Source organism: Thermomyces lanuginosus, assembly GCF_041956635.1.
Source record: "Thermomyces lanuginosus strain ATCC 200065 unplaced genomic scaffold VTN49scaffold_24, whole genome shotgun sequence".
Taxonomy (NCBI): Eukaryota; Fungi; Ascomycota; class Eurotiomycetes; order Eurotiales; family Trichocomaceae; genus Thermomyces; species Thermomyces lanuginosus.
In genome coordinates, this window is record NW_027192358.1 from 238,024 (window position 1) to 253,566 (window position 15,543).

Consider the following 15,543-nt stretch of genomic DNA (forward strand, 5'->3'; position numbering starts at 1 on the left):
GAACCAACCAGAGCTTCTCTAATTCGCACAAGAAGAAAACACACCCCGGAATGATGTCCGCAATTTTTCGGCTACTTGTGATGTCAATTCTTCTTATTTTGCAATGGAAGAATTCCTGCCTCTCTGAAGAACCTAGATTGTCACTCTCCTGTCCAGAACTTCCTGTATATTGTGTTCAACATGCCCGAGGAAGCAAGATACGTTCAATTCCCCGCCGTCCCTCATGGCTCAAAGCACGAGGATGGTACGCCGGTGCTTAACCGGTATTCGAGCTACATTACCCGTGGGCATGACTTTCCGGGTGCTCAGGTTGGTCCTGTCCCTATCCAAATGCTGGGCCGTTCTGAGATTTCCAGGCAATGCTCTACGGTGCGGGGGTGCCGGACAGGGAGACGATGAAGAAGGGCCCGCAGATCGGCGTTGCCTCGGTATGGTGGGAGGGCAATCCCTGCAACATGCATCTACTCGACCTAGCCAAGACGGTGAAGAAGGCGATTGTCGATAAAGGGTGGCTTGCGTGGCAGTATAATTCCATTGGTGTCTCGGATGCGATTTCCATGGGCAGTGAAGGTAGGAATCCTAGTCGACAGGGGAGGATGAACAGATGCTGAGGTTTTCCAGGGATGCGATTCTCCCTCCAAACCCGTGAACTGATCGCCGATGGTATCGAATCCGTCACCTGCGCGCAGTACCACGACGCTTGCATCGCCATTCCTGGCTGTGACAAGAATATGCCTGGCGTAATCATGGGCATGGCGCGACACAACCGGCCGTCCATCATGGTTTATGGTGGAACAATTGGCATCGGGTACTCGAAGCTGCTGCGCAAACGCGTCAACATTTCGACCTGCTTCGAGGCTGCCGGGGCATACGCCTACAACACCCTGCGGCAACCCGATGACGGCGGTGATACCAGCAAGACCAAGGAGGAGATCATCGAGGATATTGAGAAGAGTGCTTGTCCTGGCGCCGGTGCATGCGGCGGTATGTTCACGGCTAACACCATGGCTTCTGCTATTGAGTCCATGGGCTTGACGCTGCCGGGCTCCTCGTCAACTCCGGCGGAATCGCCCGCGAAGATGCGTGAGTGCGTCAAGGTCGCGGATGCGATTCAGGTCTGCCTCGAGAAGAATATCACGCCGAGATCGCTGCTCACCAAGCGGTCGTTCGAGAATGCGCTCGTCATGACCATGGCCCTTGGCGGTAGCACCAATGCGGTGCTGCATTTTCTGGCAATGGCGCAGACCGCCGAGGTCGATCTCACGTTGGACGACTTCCAACGGATTAGCAACAAGGTACCCTTTATTGCCGACCTGTCACCGAGCGGCAAGTATTACATGGCCGATTTGTATGAGATCGGCGGTATCCCGTCGGTGCAGAAGCTGTTGATTGCGGCAGGCCTGCTGGACGGCGACATCCCGACGGTCACCGGCAAGACGCTCGCCGAGAATGTTCAGTCCTTCCCGTCACTGCCGCAGGATCAAGTCATCATCCGTCCCCTGGACAACCCGATCAAGCCGACGGGACATATCCAGATCCTCCGTGGCAACCTGGCCCCCGGCGGCGCCGTAGCCAAGATCACGGGCAAGGAGGGCCTCTCTTTCACGGGTAAGGCCCGCGTGTTCAACAAGGAGCACGAGCTCGACCAAGCAGTCGCGCGGGGTGAGATCCCGCGGGACGAGAACCTGGTCCTCGTAGTCCGCTACGAAGGTCCCAAAGGCGGGCCGGGGATGCCCGAGCAGCTGCGTGCTAGCGGCGCGCTAATGGGGGCAAAACTGACCAACGTCGCCCTAATCACCGACGGCCGGTACTCGGGCGCCAGCCACGGGTTCATCGTCGGCCACATCGTGCCCGAGGCAGCCGTGGGCGGTCCCATTGCCGTGGTGCAGGACGGCGACGTAATCACCATCAATGCGGCAACCAATCAGATCACCATGGATGTCTCTGACGAGGAAATCCAGGAACGGCTCCGACATTGGAAGCCCCCGAAGCCACACGTCACCCGCGGCACCTTAGCCAAATACGCCGCCCTGGTCAGCGATGCTTCGCACGGTGCAGTCACCGATCTCTTTTGAGCCACGGGCTTGCCATACAGGCCCATCTATCACCACGTAAATGCCATAGACAGGCAATGGATTACTTGGCGACGCCAGCTGGACCATTTGACGTCAACCATCAATACGAGCCCACGTATGCTCCTTGTAGCCCGTAGTTGCTCAACAAGTAGTGAACAGGTCAGATTCATCTCGATCGGAATTTTGCAACCAAATCGAGAGGTAGCTCAAGCACGAGCAGGGTTAATGTACGTTTGCGTCCGCAGCAATAGGAGCTCCGATTGAGGCACGTTGGCGGCGGATTGCATCCGAGCGGCCAGCATCTTAAAAGCAGGAGGACCTCAGCTGCCTCATTGTGCTACTACAATTATCCAAAGCCAAAAAGATGGTCTGTTTTCGTAATTTCATTGGAGAAAAAAGCTCCAGCTGAATGCCAGATTTCCAAGATTGAAATGGACGAATTCAGGCAGCTTCGTCATTTATCAGAAAAATCCGATAGATTTTCTTATCGCGCGTTCTCCGCTTCATCCATAGCCTATCTCCCTTGCGCATTTTCGAGGCTTAAATAACTACCAAATTCATCGACAAAACCAATCCTAGCTTCTGCATTTTGGAATCTCCAATCCAAGTGCGCCATAACCGGCGCCTTGCATGAGACGATCCCGCGGATCGTGCCGTCCGTCCTCTCGGCCTGCCCCGTTCAGAGCAAAATCCGAGCTTCCGCGCCCCGGTTTTTGTTTGCGCCCGGAGCCTGAGCTGAGCTAAAACTAAACCTTCGATTGAGTGTGAGAGGTCGAGTCTGCGTCATTGGCACGGTCCGTCGCGTCGCGGACCGATTGGCTTCAACTTTATTACCTTATCGACTGCCCAATCTCCGCACAACTCATGCAGCGTTGACCGCGCGGCCGCCGCCATTGGCGAGTTACATTCCACATCATTTGGACTTTGCTTATCTTCCCGAGGCGCTGGGCTTTGGCTGAGACCGGGGTTGTGGGCGGGCAACTGAGCAGGAAAACGGCCTGACGAAAACAGATAGTCCTGGTCATGTCGTCCTTGAAGAAGCCTTTTTTGTCTCCGCCGTCCTCCATTATCCCTACCGTCCCCTTGTCGTTGACCATTGATCGCCTTAAAATCGGTTCGTACAGAGGATTAGTTGTTCTGTGGAGCTCCGATGCGGACGGAAATGTGCGAGTGAACTGGCCAGCGATTGTGTTGTGGACTGCCGTTGTGTCGACAATGGTGGGCTGCGGGTTATGGTCCCGGTGTAGAGCTGAAAAAAGCCCTCCACCGGTGCGTCGGAGGCCATTTCGCAAGCCAGCAGAGGGAGCAATGACGTCGTCGGAAGACGAGGAAGAGGATGACTCGAGAGCATCTCGCGTTGACACCAAAGAGCTGACGACGACCTATAAGCGGTTCTCGTTGACTAGTGAGCATCTAAGAACACGATGACTGGGCTTGACTCTTACTGACATGGACAAGATGACTATGTCGATCCGGGATTGCTCAAGAAACATTCCTCCTACAAATCTTACACGACCCCTCGCGCGACCTACCCCTCTGTGAGAACGTTCTACTACCCTCATCCGCACATGGATAAGCTTCCGTCCAAGCCGTCGCCGATTCCCCTGCTCGTCTTTGTCCATGGTCTGGGCGGGTCGCTCGCCCAGTTCCATCCCCTACTGACCCGTCTCACAAATGTCGGGCCGTGTTTTGGCATTGACTTGCCCGGATGCGGATTGTCCGAGTTTGCACCGACCTCGTGGGACGCGTATTCTATCGAGGCCATGGCGGAACTACTAGCGGTCGCGATCGAGCAGCACCGCGACAAGGCCGCGGGGCAGGGAGTAGTGCTGATTGCGCACAGCCTCGGCTGCTCGCTGTCTGCTCTGCTGGCATCCACAACATCGCCGGTTGAAACGGAATTGCGAGAACACATTCTAGGGCTTACCGCAGTCTGCCCAAAGGCAACACCGCCCTCGCCGCACGAAACGGCGCTTTTTCGCCGATTGCTACATATTCCAACACCAATCTTCAACCTCTGGAGAATGTGGGATCGTCGCGGTGGGATCAATAGCAATAGCGTGGTGCGGTTCGTGGGGAAAGCTGCCGACCCTGATACACGACGGTTGCAAGTCGTCTTCAACGCGCAGAGCCGGAGCGCTGTGTGGAGAAGGATGGCATGGGGGACACTCCCTAAATACCAAGGCGATCAGCCAATTGGCGGAATGCCGGGCCGTAACGTGTGGACAGGAATCGAGGTGCCTATTCTGCTCATCGCAGGGGAGGCCGACGCAGTGACAAAACCCGATGAATTGAAGAAATTGCTCAGCTTCTTTTCCAATTCAACGGCGCCGCCGTCGCCAAACACCGAGACATCGAGTATACCTATACCTGATGCAACCCAGCCGCAGGACACGCAGCCGGTTACGGCAAATGACCCTCGTGCGCACGAGGAAGGCTATGGACTCGACACAAGCACTCAAGAAGTGATTTTGCCTGCCGATGGAGAAACAGCAAAGGCTCCTACGAAGACAAGAGTTGTCAAGACGACGATTCTGCCAGCCCCCGCCGCTCACGCTCTGCTCTACGATCGAGCGACGTACCGCACTGTCGCCGGTCTGATCCAGGACTTTGTACAGAAGCACATTGACCCGCGCCTTAGTCTTGGATGGCAGCTCCAGCACCTCAACACGTCCGGAAAATGGGACGTCAAGAACTTGGCCAAGTGGAAGAGAGTGGCGCCGATCTCCGAACCGATTGCGGACACATTTGTGGCGATGAAGATCCTCCGGGGCGTGGATGAGAAGCACAACCCGGTTCTCTTCTCCCAACGCTGGCGGGATAAGATCTACGCCGTCATCGACATCAGTCATCAGAGCCCTGTGTACAATCCGAGCGAGCTCGAGGAGGGCGGGATCCACTACCACAAGCACCCGACAGTGTCTAAGGTGCCACCCACACCGGACGAGACGCGGGAGTTTATTGGCCTCGTTGATCAATTGGAGAAAGAAATCACGACAAAGTTGGAATCGAATGAACAGCAGAAAGAAGGGTCCGAAAAGCCCACACGCCCGCTGATCGGCGTGCACTGCCACTACGGGTTCAACCGCACAGGCTTCCTCATCGTCAGCTACCTCATTGAACGCAAGGGATTCAGCGTCCAGGAGGCCATTGACGAGTTTGAGCGATGCCGACCGCCGGGCATCCGGCATGATCATTTCATTGACACATTGTTTGTGAGATACTGCGTTGGACTAAAACGGACGCCGACTTTGTAACGATTTGGCTATCACAATTCATGTACAATACAGGTCCAGGCTGGGATCATGAAGACGGAAAGGTTACAGGTGTTTTGGATTGCTGGTTTTGCTGCGTTGGGATACACGTTTGATACCATGTATTGTATTTGATTTGTTGGACTCGCGTTTTCAAGTTCCCACGTATTAATTTATGATACTCCATGAAAATCGATTTGAAATTTCATACAACCTCAAGAGCCGCGTTCTCGTTATCGATCTGCTGTGATTTCCATAATGGGCAATTTTCGAGGCGAAGACGTAAATCACGTGACTTTCCGGTTAGGGTAAGGCTAAACCGCGAAAGGCTAAGCGAAGCCCTTCCCGCCCGCACAGAGAATCCACTCTGAGAGCCGAAAGCTACAAGGGCCATTTTTTCCTGTTCTCGACGACCGCGAACGACAAAGTCGACGACCGGCTGCCCGACGTTCTTTGATACCCCTCCTCTACCGCATTTTTTCTTCGTCGAGGTTCCGAGCAGGAAAATAGAGGAGTCGCAACCATGGGTGGTGTGACCGTTCGTGACGTGGACGTAAGTTTTATCGATCCTTCGGATTCCTTTCCTTGATTCTTTCCCAGGCGCGTTGGGTTGGTTTTTGGAGGAGAAGAGCCGGAACGGACGCGCGGGAATATTTCAGCGGAATTTGTGTCCAATTTGTCGGCATTGGCTTCAATTATGATGGTGTCGGATATCGACTGGGTTTGTGGGTTTTGCGATGGGGATTATGCCGGCATTGGATATGAAGAGGGAAATGGCGGGTTGGATTGAGCAGGGAACAGCATGGAGGATTGCGTTGCCTGGGGAATCATGCACATGCACTCCGTTGGATTGTTGCGGCAGATGCTGATCGGGATTTGCTCTATAGGCTCAAAAGTTCATTGCGGCCTACGCGGCCTTCCTGAAGCGTCAGGGCAAGCTGCCGATTCCAGGTACGTCGACATCAATGCGAAGCGAACTATATACTTGACGAATGGTTCTGACCTGGCTACTAGGATGGGTCGACACTGTCAAGACCTCGCACTCCAACGAGCTTCCTCCTCAGGACGCTGACTGGTATGAACCAAGAGTCCGAGCAAACGAAAAGCCAGAATATATCTGACAGTGAATAGGTTCTACGTCCGCGCCGCCGCTGTCGCCCGGCACATCTACCTGCGCAAGACCGTCGGCGTCGGCCGTCTCCGCAAGGTGCACGGCTCGCCCAAGAACCGTGGCTCGCGCCCCTCGCACCACGTCGATGCCTCGGGCAACGTTGACCGCAAGATCCTGCAGGCTCTGGAGAAGATTGGGGTTGTCGAGATCGATGAGGAGAAGGGCGGCCGGCGCATCACGCAAAGCGGCCAGCGTGATTTGGACCGGATTGCCAAGACCACCGTTGAGGAAGAGGAGGAGGAGTAAATAAATAAAATCGGCCATGTGTTTCTCCCTTATTTATTTCTTCTGTGTCTCTTCCAGGGTTGAATGAAATGAGACAAAAAGAACGAAACGGTCATGATCTGTCAATTCCTCTGTATCTGATCTCCGTGAGGGTTTAGGCGCTGAGTTCCTATCTTTGTTTTGCGATGCTGCAGTCCATAGAAGGGGCGACTATATTATTACGATGTCTCGATGGTTATGAGTGTCACCGTAAGCTATAAGATACCGGTTCATGCATTGACCTCGTCTTCAGCCGTTAGCCTAGTATCTCTAGTAGAACTGGCAGGCTCGGGGAGATAGTAGCTACGACTGTGCAATGTGACAAGTTGCTCCGCGTGATATTCAGATACTACCACGCGATCCTCTTCAACAATTCCAGGCGTACGGACAAGCATATTGTCCTGAATACTAACATCAGTACCATGCCTCATCCACCTAGCGAGCTATTCCGTGCGCATGTGAAGTAGTTGGCTTTGACGCTCACCGCCTTCCCAACACAGAATATCCGGCAAGCCATAGACCCAGAACCATGCTGTCGGTTCCGTCTGACGCTGTTCCTGCATGCACATTGTTTCTGCCATTTGCACATGGCCATCTAATGATCTGGTGTACGCCTCTACATCGGCTGAATAGCATTGCCATGGACATCAATGTTGTTACCGGGTATCAAGAGAGGGAGCTGAAAGGGAGACAGAAACGGATTAGGGTCAGAAGGAATGACTGGAGAAAGAGCCCAGGAGAAGAACGATGGCGAGAGTTGGCTTTGCCGGATCCAAATGCGCTCTAGATTTCAGTGGTTCAGCTGCTGCCCCTTGAGTCTAAGGGATGAAACTGCGCTTTATGGGTTTCTCTAGAGAAAAAGCCATGCGGCGTGAACCCGCGGCTGGTGGGAATGCGGCATGGGCTTCTGCCTCAGGACGCACGATGCGTATCATCCCACACAAACAGGCTAACGCAGAATATGCAGCTGTGAAAGAGACTGTTGGGCGTCATGTGAACGGGGAAGCTCTTAAAGCGAGACCAAACACCTGTTCCAGGTTTTAGATTTTTACACTCTCCCGTCTCACACCCTAGTTACAACCGGCGTCTGAAGTGAGCCAGCAGATTAGAAGGGAGCTTCTGGTCTCTTCTGTCCTCAATCGTCTCATTCATTCTGTGCATTTCAAACTGTCCATCACACCAGAAGACATAACGGAAATGGAGGCTGATTTGTGCCCTCTGTTCCTGCCCATGGAGGACCTCTCTGGCAGCCGCAGCGGACGTGCGCGCTCCCCACCGCCATTCCAAATCTACGAGGACAAGAATGACGACAACGAGCAAGGCCCAGAGACCGAGCTGCAGATCTCCAACCCAGTTGATCTCTCCAATGACCCCGAGGCAGACAAAGAGAACAGACCTCCGGCCAACACATCTTCGTGCGTTGCTCTGGATAATACCAAAACAGCTATTTTTTCGACCGGCGAGCACAATGCCACCGCTTCCGCTGTGAATCCGACGCACGGCCATCAACTGCAGAACGCCATCCATCATGCTGAGACGGGCCGCGATCCTCCGGCCGTCCTCAGCGCCAACTCCACGCCAGATCCTGCCAGGGTTGCTTCTGTTACTCCTTCATCTGACGTTTCTTTTTGGGACGCCAGATTCTTGGCTCGTTCCTCGTCGCCCTGTGAGGAGATAGTGAAACGGAAAGGAGTCTCTTCCGGCGGCAGCGGCATGTATCTTGACGATTATGACTTGGAGGAGTACGATATCGGTGTGAGCGAATTGAAGGAGCTTTTCAATGATGATGTGTGATGACATGCTTTCTCCTCGTTGCATCTCTATTGCTGGTCCTGTTTTGTCACGATGGGTGTCTCCTTGTCACATGCTCTCATGTGGTGAATCCATCAAACGTCCACATGGTTTCGATGTCTATGTTCTCAAAAGTGAGCTGAATGCCAATCAATTCTTGAATAATGATTGCAGCATCGCCTACCTCTATGACCGAGCACAATTCCTTCCATGCATTGTTGCCTTATCCGCGAAGAGCACACCACGTGTTTCTCTGAGACTACCTCTTAAGTACTGTCTTCACAAGCACCGGTGATAATGTCCACAACTTAGCGGCCCCTGCCTGAAGAACCCAATGAATCTACGAAGTACTACGTACGTTGCGATCCAGGCCTTCTTAATTCATGGCAGCTAGTGCGCTTGCGCCTACCTTGCTTTAGGGTGTATCGCATGTGCTCGTCGATCCCAGGTCGCGCTTCTACTCTTCTCGCTGATGGTACCTGTCAAGTTTTTGTCACTTCCAGAGCGGTGGCATGACGTGGCCGTGAGGCACCACGCGGCACGCAGTGCAGCTCATCAGTGACAATGAGGAAAGGCTTTGTCTCTTAGAGGTTCTTGGCTTGGAAGGGCAAAGTCGAGAGGAGCAGGGTATGTCAATGATCGATATTAGCTGCGCATCCTTTCATAACGATTCGCTGTAGTTTTACCAGAGATACTAGAGCCGATCCAAGGGCTACGTGATGGCTTCATCACAAGAGCCGCTGAAGATCCTCTCTCTTGGTCCAGTGTTCAAGCCCTCGACTCGTTTCGCTTGCTGACCCTATCCGAGATGGTGGTGGAATCTGGGGCCTCTCCAGTCTCCTCATTCTAGAACATATCATGGAGAAGATTCGTGATAAGCAAGGTCTTACCGATGTCCCCCGACCCTGTGATCAATTTGATTTGATTGGGGGCACAAGCACCGGAGGGTTAGGACGGTGGTCTGTCTACATGACAGTTGCATCACGTTGACTGACTGAATCACGCAGGATCATTGCAATCATGCTCGGAAGATTGCGGATGACTATAGATGAGTGTATAAAAGAATACCGGGACTTTGCAAGGCAGGCGTTCACGGCGAAATCCACATTGAAGTCCAAAGTCAAAATTGCATCCATATTCACACCAAGACTGGCCTCGGACGCTTCCATTTCCGTCCTCTCTGGCGTTCTCTGCCACGGACCTAGAGAATGCCATGAAGTCATAATCAAGGAATTCTTTGTGGAAGAACAATGCAAGAGACGCCGGGACCAGGGCGAGTCGACTGCTGAGACATGTCCCCATGAAGGCATGCCTTTTCAGGACAGAACATGCACGAAGGCGTACGTAACTACATTTTTGTAGTTAAAAAGCTACGAATGCTAAACTTACTGATCACAGTGTTGTTTTAGCAATCGCAAAGGACAACGTCGGCGCGGCCCGCACTCTTTTCAAAACATACGATTAATCGGCTTCCCTCGAGTCGTGCACCATTTGGGAAGTTGCACGAGCAACAACAGCGGCAGTTGGATTTTCCAAGTCGATAAGACTCGGCTGAGATCACATCGAGTTTATCGATGCTGCTTTTTGGTACAACAACCCCTGTGAAGTCCGAATTCAGGAGGCCCGAAAGCAGTTTCCAGAGCGCGATCAGATGTATATCCTGAGTATTGGCACGGGCCTTGGAGACGTTACCACTATCGATGACTCCCCAGCATCAGTTATCAGAGCGTTAAGGAATATGGCCACATCCTCCCAAAACGTAGCCCGCATGTTGGAATTCCGATCTGAATACTTTTTCAATGAATGCTACTTCCGGTTCAATGTCGATCGAGGTTTGAAAGACATAACAATTTCGGACTGGAAAGAGGCCAGCACTATCTCGGCACACACTTGAAACTATCTGATCAAGAATAGGAGAGCTATCAGGGAATATGTTGACGGGCTTTCCGGAAACGCTTTCACTGGTGGACATGGACACAGAATAGCTACAGACAGTGTTCACTTCGCAATGCCTTTTGGAAGGAACAAAGGTTCGTCGGTCGAGAATCGATTATGGGCTAACTTCTTTCAGCTAACTTCTTTCAATCATTCCTCCAAGCGTGGAAACGGGCGATTGCCAAAGAACTGCCATTGTAGGCTTGGGGGGCGTTGGGAAGACGCAAATTGCACTTGAGATTGCCTATCGAATCCGCGACAAGTATCCCGACTGCGCCATATTCTGGGTTCCAGCAATAGATATTGTCAGCTTCAGAAACGCCGGCCAGTTACTGAATATTGATGGGATCAATGATGACTCTGAGGACGTGGTGGATCTTGTAAAGAGAGCTCTGGGCCGTGAAATGCAGGCAGCTGGCTCATGATCGTTGACAATGCCGACAGTTCAGATTTTTTCGACGGCACCAGCAATCTCGCGAGCCATCTCCCGTTTAGCCGGCAGGGCTCTCTGCTCTTCACCTCACGGAACCGCGAGCTTATGGTACATCTCGATGTCCCAGCCCCTAATATTTTCGCGGTCGAGGGTATGAGCGAAGATGAGGGTTTTGGATTTTTGGAGACGCATCTAACGAAAGATCAGATGAACAACCGGGAGGATACAGCAGAGCTTCTCGATGTTCCGGACTACCTGTCACTTGCCATTAGGCAAGCTTCGGCCTACATGGCTAAGAAACAAATCTCTACGACGGAGTATCTCGAGTATTGCCGGCAAAGTGACAGAAACATGGTCGAGTTGCTGAGCAAGGACCTTGAAGACTGACAACGTTATAGAGAGGCACAGAATCCGATCGCTACCACATGGCTCATTTCATTTCGCCAGGTTGCGGACTGTGATCCAATGGCTGCTGATTACCTAAAATTCATTTGTTTCCTGAGCGAGAAAGCTATTCCACGTTCTCTCCTTCGAGATGCTTCGACACTGGAGGCAGGGAATGCCATCGGGACCCTATAGGCATGCGCTTTCATTAATGAACGAGGGGAGACGAACATGTATGATGTTCACCGATTGAAAAAATTGGCAGTGTTAAACTGGCTGGACAAGCAAGGGGAGCTTGAAAACTGGGCAGCCAAAGTGATACAACGCGCGGAAGAGGTGTTTCCACTTCCTCTGCATGACAACGAAGACGTCTGGATTGGCTATCTCCCACATGCCCGGCACGTTCTCGAACGTCAAAAAACGGTAAGACTGAAAGACGGTCGAGCTTTTGCTCAAAGTAGGCTACGGATCTTACACCTCGGGCCAGTATCGAGAAGCAGGGGCCATTCATCGGCGGGAACTGGAGGGTCGCGAGAATATACTGGGTCCCTACCATCCCGACACCCTCGCCAGTGTCAGTAGTATCGCTAATGCCCTGCAAAGACTGGCCTTATACAGAGAAACAGAAGAAATGCATCAACGAGCACTGGAGGGCCGGGAGAGAGTGCTGGGAATGGACCATCCCGACACCCTTGCCAATGTAAACGACCTGGGTCTTGCTCTTCGAGCACAAGACTAGTACAGACAAGCAGAGAAAATGCATCTACGGGCAATGAAAACCCGGAAGAGGGTACCTGGATCCAACCATCCAGATACTATTACCAGTGTCTACGACCTAAGAGTCGATCTTCTGCTGCAATTACGGTTCGAGAACGCTGAGATGATACTGCGACAAGCCTTGAAGGAAGGCGAAAAGGGGTTGGGGCCAGGCCATCGATGAACCCTTGCCATTGCCTTTAACCTGAGCCGCGCTCTAGAAGCGCAAGGAAAACATGAAGAGGGGAAAGCCATGCGTTAGCGGGCACTGGAAACGAAAGAAGCTACTGAAATCGCTGTCGATGGCTTTCGGTTGGAGGGCGACTACATGGACGATAAGTCGTCTATTGATGATAATAGTACTTTACTTCTGCGCGAAGAGGGCAAGTACATACGCTCTAGGTACATCCATCATGATGGCGTGCCCCACTACGAACAGCCAAGGCAAAATTAATTATAGAACTATCCCTCTGAAGTCATAGATCAATACCGCGAAGCAGAGACAATGTGTCGAAGGGCACCGGACGGCCGAGAGAGGATGATTGGACCCGACAATCTGGACACCATCAGCTGCTTAAGCCGCCTAGGCAGCATCCTTGAAAGACAAGGCCAGTATGACCAGGCTGAAGCATCCTTTCAGCGAGCATTAGAGGAACACGAGAGGATACTAGGGCGCGAACGCCCAGATACCCCTGCCACCTTGCACGGCCTAAGTATCACGTCTGTGGGCCACGAAAAATATGGAAGAGTCGAATCATGCTTCCACATGTACTGGAGGTTCAGGAGAGAGTGCTGGGTCCCGATCATTCAGACACCCTTGTCAGCGTTGCTGACCTGCCCAACATCTATTTCAGACAAGGACAGTATGAGAGAGCAGAAGAGGTGTACCTGCGCGCACTGGGGGGACGAGAGAGGATGCTAGACGCCAACCATCCAGAAACTCTCGCCACCGCTGCGAGCCTGTGTGCCGTCTTTGAATATCAAGGAAGGTTCGAAAGAGCGGAAACAATGTCACGGCACGCAGTGGAGGGACTTGGGAAGGAACTTGGTCCCGTCCATCCGCATACCTTTGTCAGTGTCTACAAACTTGGGTAGAGCTCTTCAAAAATCAAGGGAAGTTCGAAGAGGCACAAGCGATGTTCCGACGGGCGCTGGAGGGATACGAAAAAAGCGCCAGGACTCGACCATCCACACGCACTCAAATGCCTCAGTGACTTGGCCCTTCTCTCTCAACGTCAAGGACAACATGAAACGGAGGAGGAAATGTATCGGCAAGCTTTGGAACGACAAGAATGGGTGCTTCGACATGATCATCCAGACACGCTCTCCAACAGTTTTTACCTGCGCAGAACTCTTGAAGAACAGGGCCGGTATGAACCGGCAGAAGCAATGTACCAGCAGGCACTGTCGGGATGCGAGAGGGTGTTGGGGCCTGACAATACGCTCACCCTCAACTGCGTCTCTAACTTGAGTCTTGTTCTCCAGAGGCACGGACTATATGAGAGGGCGCAACTAATGCTTCGGCGGGTACTGGAGGAAACAGGTGAGAATGCCGGGTCCCGATCATTCACACCCGCACCATCGTCAGGAGCCTGGGCGCTGTCCTTGAAAGTCAAGGACTGCTCGAAATGGCAGAAGTAATGTATCAGCGTGCTGGGGGGGAGAATAAGGGGATGTGTTGATGCCCAGTCACCCCCATAATGTTCGTTGGTGCCGCTTTACAGGGACTGGATGTAGTCCATATTCATGAGTCCTACATGTTGTAATAAATATCCCAATCCTTTTTTAAACCAGAGACACACACACATCTACCATCTATCCGGTGCAATGATAACCAAAGACCAATACAAGCCGCTCGTAAGGAAGAACCAAATCCAAACCCCTTTCTAGTCAATTCATTATATCGTATCCGTCCAACTTATTCGTCATTCCCGCTGCCCTCATCTTCCTCATCGTCTTCATCGCCCACCAAATCCTCGTCTGCGATAGGAAACGTTAACAATGCAGCGACGCCTCCCAAAGCATCGAGCCGCTTGCCGCTCTCATGGTCCGAGCTAAGCACGCGGACCTCCCCACCTTCAACTTGGCGGACGCGATCAACCAGCGCCACCCAACGCTTCCGCTCTCGCACATCTTGAGAGCGGAAGAGGCGGTTGGAGATAATCAGAACGCCACCGCCGCGCCCTACAGCGCCCTGATCAACGGCAGCTTCGACTTCTCGCGCGCCGTAGGTCGCCTTGTTGGTTTCCTTGCGGAGTTCGTCCATAAAGTCATCCATTAGTTTTGTTTCGCGCGCATACTTGGTGTCTGCCAGAAGGGTTTTGACCGTAGGTGACTGCAGGACTTCGGATAGAGAATGTAGATATCCCGATGCGGAGTGGACGACTACAACGCTTGGAAGGAGCCGCTTTAGGGCCGGCATCGAGGTAGCTGCCACCGTCTGCATGTGTTTCTGGAAGCCTGCCGCGACAAAGCCCGGTGATGCAAGGAGGATTGGTCTCACTGTCTCGTTGTTTGTCTGGCTGGTCGACGTGATGCTGGGGTTAAAGTCTATTTGTCGTAGCAATGTGTCTAATGTCACTTGATAGAATTTGGATAGGGCCTAATTCTTGCAGTTAGGGCACGCCGCTAACGGCAGAAATAAAAAAAAAAAGGATAACGAGGTGGGTACCTTATCGTGATCACCTCCTCCACCTTGCCTCTTCCGCGGAATCGACATCTCAACTTTCTGCTTCAGGATCGTCTGGAACTGCGTGATGAAGCAGATATGTGCGAGCCCTTCCTGCATTACCACAGCAACGGCCTCGGCTCGTCTCTTCCCGCTCTCGTCAACCGCATCCTTGAGCATCTCGACCGCGACGCTATCCCACCCAACGCCTTCTCCATCCGCGCCGACTTCCTTCTCCAGCGTGAAGTTTCGGTGTAGTTCCAGGTCGAGCGTATGGTATTGGCCGACGCGTGTGTGTTGTGTTTCATTTAGGATCTGCCCGTTGACATGTAGCTGGGAGCTCTGTGGATCAAAGTCGACGTTCTTGACTCGGATTTGCAGCATGAGGTGTATCCTTGACGTCGTCGTTGTCCCGCTGGCCTGCGTAGTGGTGACTTTCCGGATTGCGCTGGCTTTGAGGATGTCATTTGGTCGGATGAGGTTGTACGCATGCCACTTGGGTACTGTGTTAGCAGCCGACTCCGTCTGTCTGCCAGAAGGGGCCAAACTGCTGAGCCCATACCATGTCTTCGGGCTCTTCGGGCGTTAATGTTACCGCCCCGGAGCCATTATGTTGGATGGTGCTTTTGACCAGACGCATGATGGATATCGAGGTCTTGCAAAAAGAATCTATCGTTAATGTTGTAAAATAAGAAATCAAAACATTCCAGTCCTATCAAATCCCATAAAGTCCGCGCAGACAGAGCGGAACTGTCCCGCAGTCCGATGAGGGACAGCTCCCAAAAGAGTCTAGCGTATGTACGATAGGATCC

General features: G+C 52.7%; 8 protein-coding genes across 8 annotated transcripts; 7 read left to right on the forward strand and 1 right to left on the reverse strand.

Moving 5' to 3' along the window:
• Positions 1 to 180: 180 nt before the first annotated feature.
• On the forward strand, positions 181 to 2,075 carry VTN49DRAFT_2010 (uncharacterized protein; the record flags this gene model as incomplete). The annotated part of the gene is made up of 3 exons (XM_069409689.1): positions 181 to 309; positions 357 to 570; positions 622 to 2,075. 3 exons carry the CDS (start codon positions 181 to 183, stop codon positions 2,073 to 2,075), a joined length of 1,797 nt encoding a protein of 598 aa, XP_069269767.1.
• Positions 2,076 to 3,383: 1,308 nt separating this feature from the next.
• On the forward strand, positions 3,384 to 5,332 carry VTN49DRAFT_2011 (uncharacterized protein; the record flags this gene model as incomplete). The annotated part of the gene is made up of 2 exons (XM_069409690.1): positions 3,384 to 3,480; positions 3,534 to 5,332. The coding sequence occupies 2 exons, from the start codon at positions 3,384 to 3,386 to the stop codon at positions 5,330 to 5,332; spliced, it is 1,896 nt and encodes a 631-aa protein (XP_069269768.1).
• Positions 5,333 to 5,852: 520 nt separating this feature from the next.
• VTN49DRAFT_2012 (40S ribosomal protein eS19) lies at positions 5,853 to 6,746 on the forward strand (the record flags this gene model as incomplete). The annotated part of the gene is made up of 4 exons (XM_069409691.1): positions 5,853 to 5,882; positions 6,217 to 6,280; positions 6,344 to 6,404; positions 6,461 to 6,746. The coding sequence occupies 4 exons, from the start codon at positions 5,853 to 5,855 to the stop codon at positions 6,744 to 6,746; spliced, it is 441 nt and encodes a 146-aa protein (XP_069269769.1).
• Positions 6,747 to 7,961: 1,215 nt separating this feature from the next.
• Positions 7,962 to 8,558, forward strand: VTN49DRAFT_2013 (uncharacterized protein; the record flags this gene model as incomplete). The annotated part of the gene is made up of 1 exon (XM_069409692.1): positions 7,962 to 8,558. The coding sequence occupies one exon, from the start codon at positions 7,962 to 7,964 to the stop codon at positions 8,556 to 8,558; it is 597 nt and encodes a 198-aa protein (XP_069269770.1).
• An 855-nt stretch (positions 8,559 to 9,413) lies between these two features.
• Positions 9,414 to 10,020, forward strand: VTN49DRAFT_2014 (uncharacterized protein; the record flags this gene model as incomplete). The annotated part of the gene is made up of 3 exons (XM_069409693.1): positions 9,414 to 9,514; positions 9,563 to 9,895; positions 9,954 to 10,020. 3 exons carry the CDS (start codon positions 9,414 to 9,416, stop codon positions 10,018 to 10,020), a joined length of 501 nt encoding a protein of 166 aa, XP_069269771.1.
• An 891-nt stretch (positions 10,021 to 10,911) lies between these two features.
• Positions 10,912 to 11,502, forward strand: VTN49DRAFT_2015 (uncharacterized protein; the record flags this gene model as incomplete). The annotated part of the gene is made up of 2 exons (XM_069409694.1): positions 10,912 to 11,258; positions 11,322 to 11,502. The coding sequence occupies 2 exons, from the start codon at positions 10,912 to 10,914 to the stop codon at positions 11,500 to 11,502; spliced, it is 528 nt and encodes a 175-aa protein (XP_069269772.1).
• Positions 11,503 to 13,326: 1,824 nt separating this feature from the next.
• VTN49DRAFT_2016 (uncharacterized protein) lies at positions 13,327 to 13,704 on the forward strand (the record flags this gene model as incomplete). Its single annotated transcript, XM_069409695.1, has 1 exon — positions 13,327 to 13,704. One exon carries the CDS (start codon positions 13,327 to 13,329, stop codon positions 13,702 to 13,704), a length of 378 nt encoding a protein of 125 aa, XP_069269773.1.
• Positions 13,705 to 13,981: 277 nt separating this feature from the next.
• Positions 13,982 to 15,371, reverse strand: VTN49DRAFT_2017 (uncharacterized protein; the record flags this gene model as incomplete). Its single annotated transcript, XM_069409696.1, has 3 exons — positions 13,982 to 14,665; positions 14,735 to 15,226; positions 15,294 to 15,371. 3 exons carry the CDS (start codon positions 15,369 to 15,371, stop codon positions 13,982 to 13,984), a joined length of 1,254 nt encoding a protein of 417 aa, XP_069269774.1.
• Between the last annotated feature and the right edge of the window lie 172 nt (positions 15,372 to 15,543).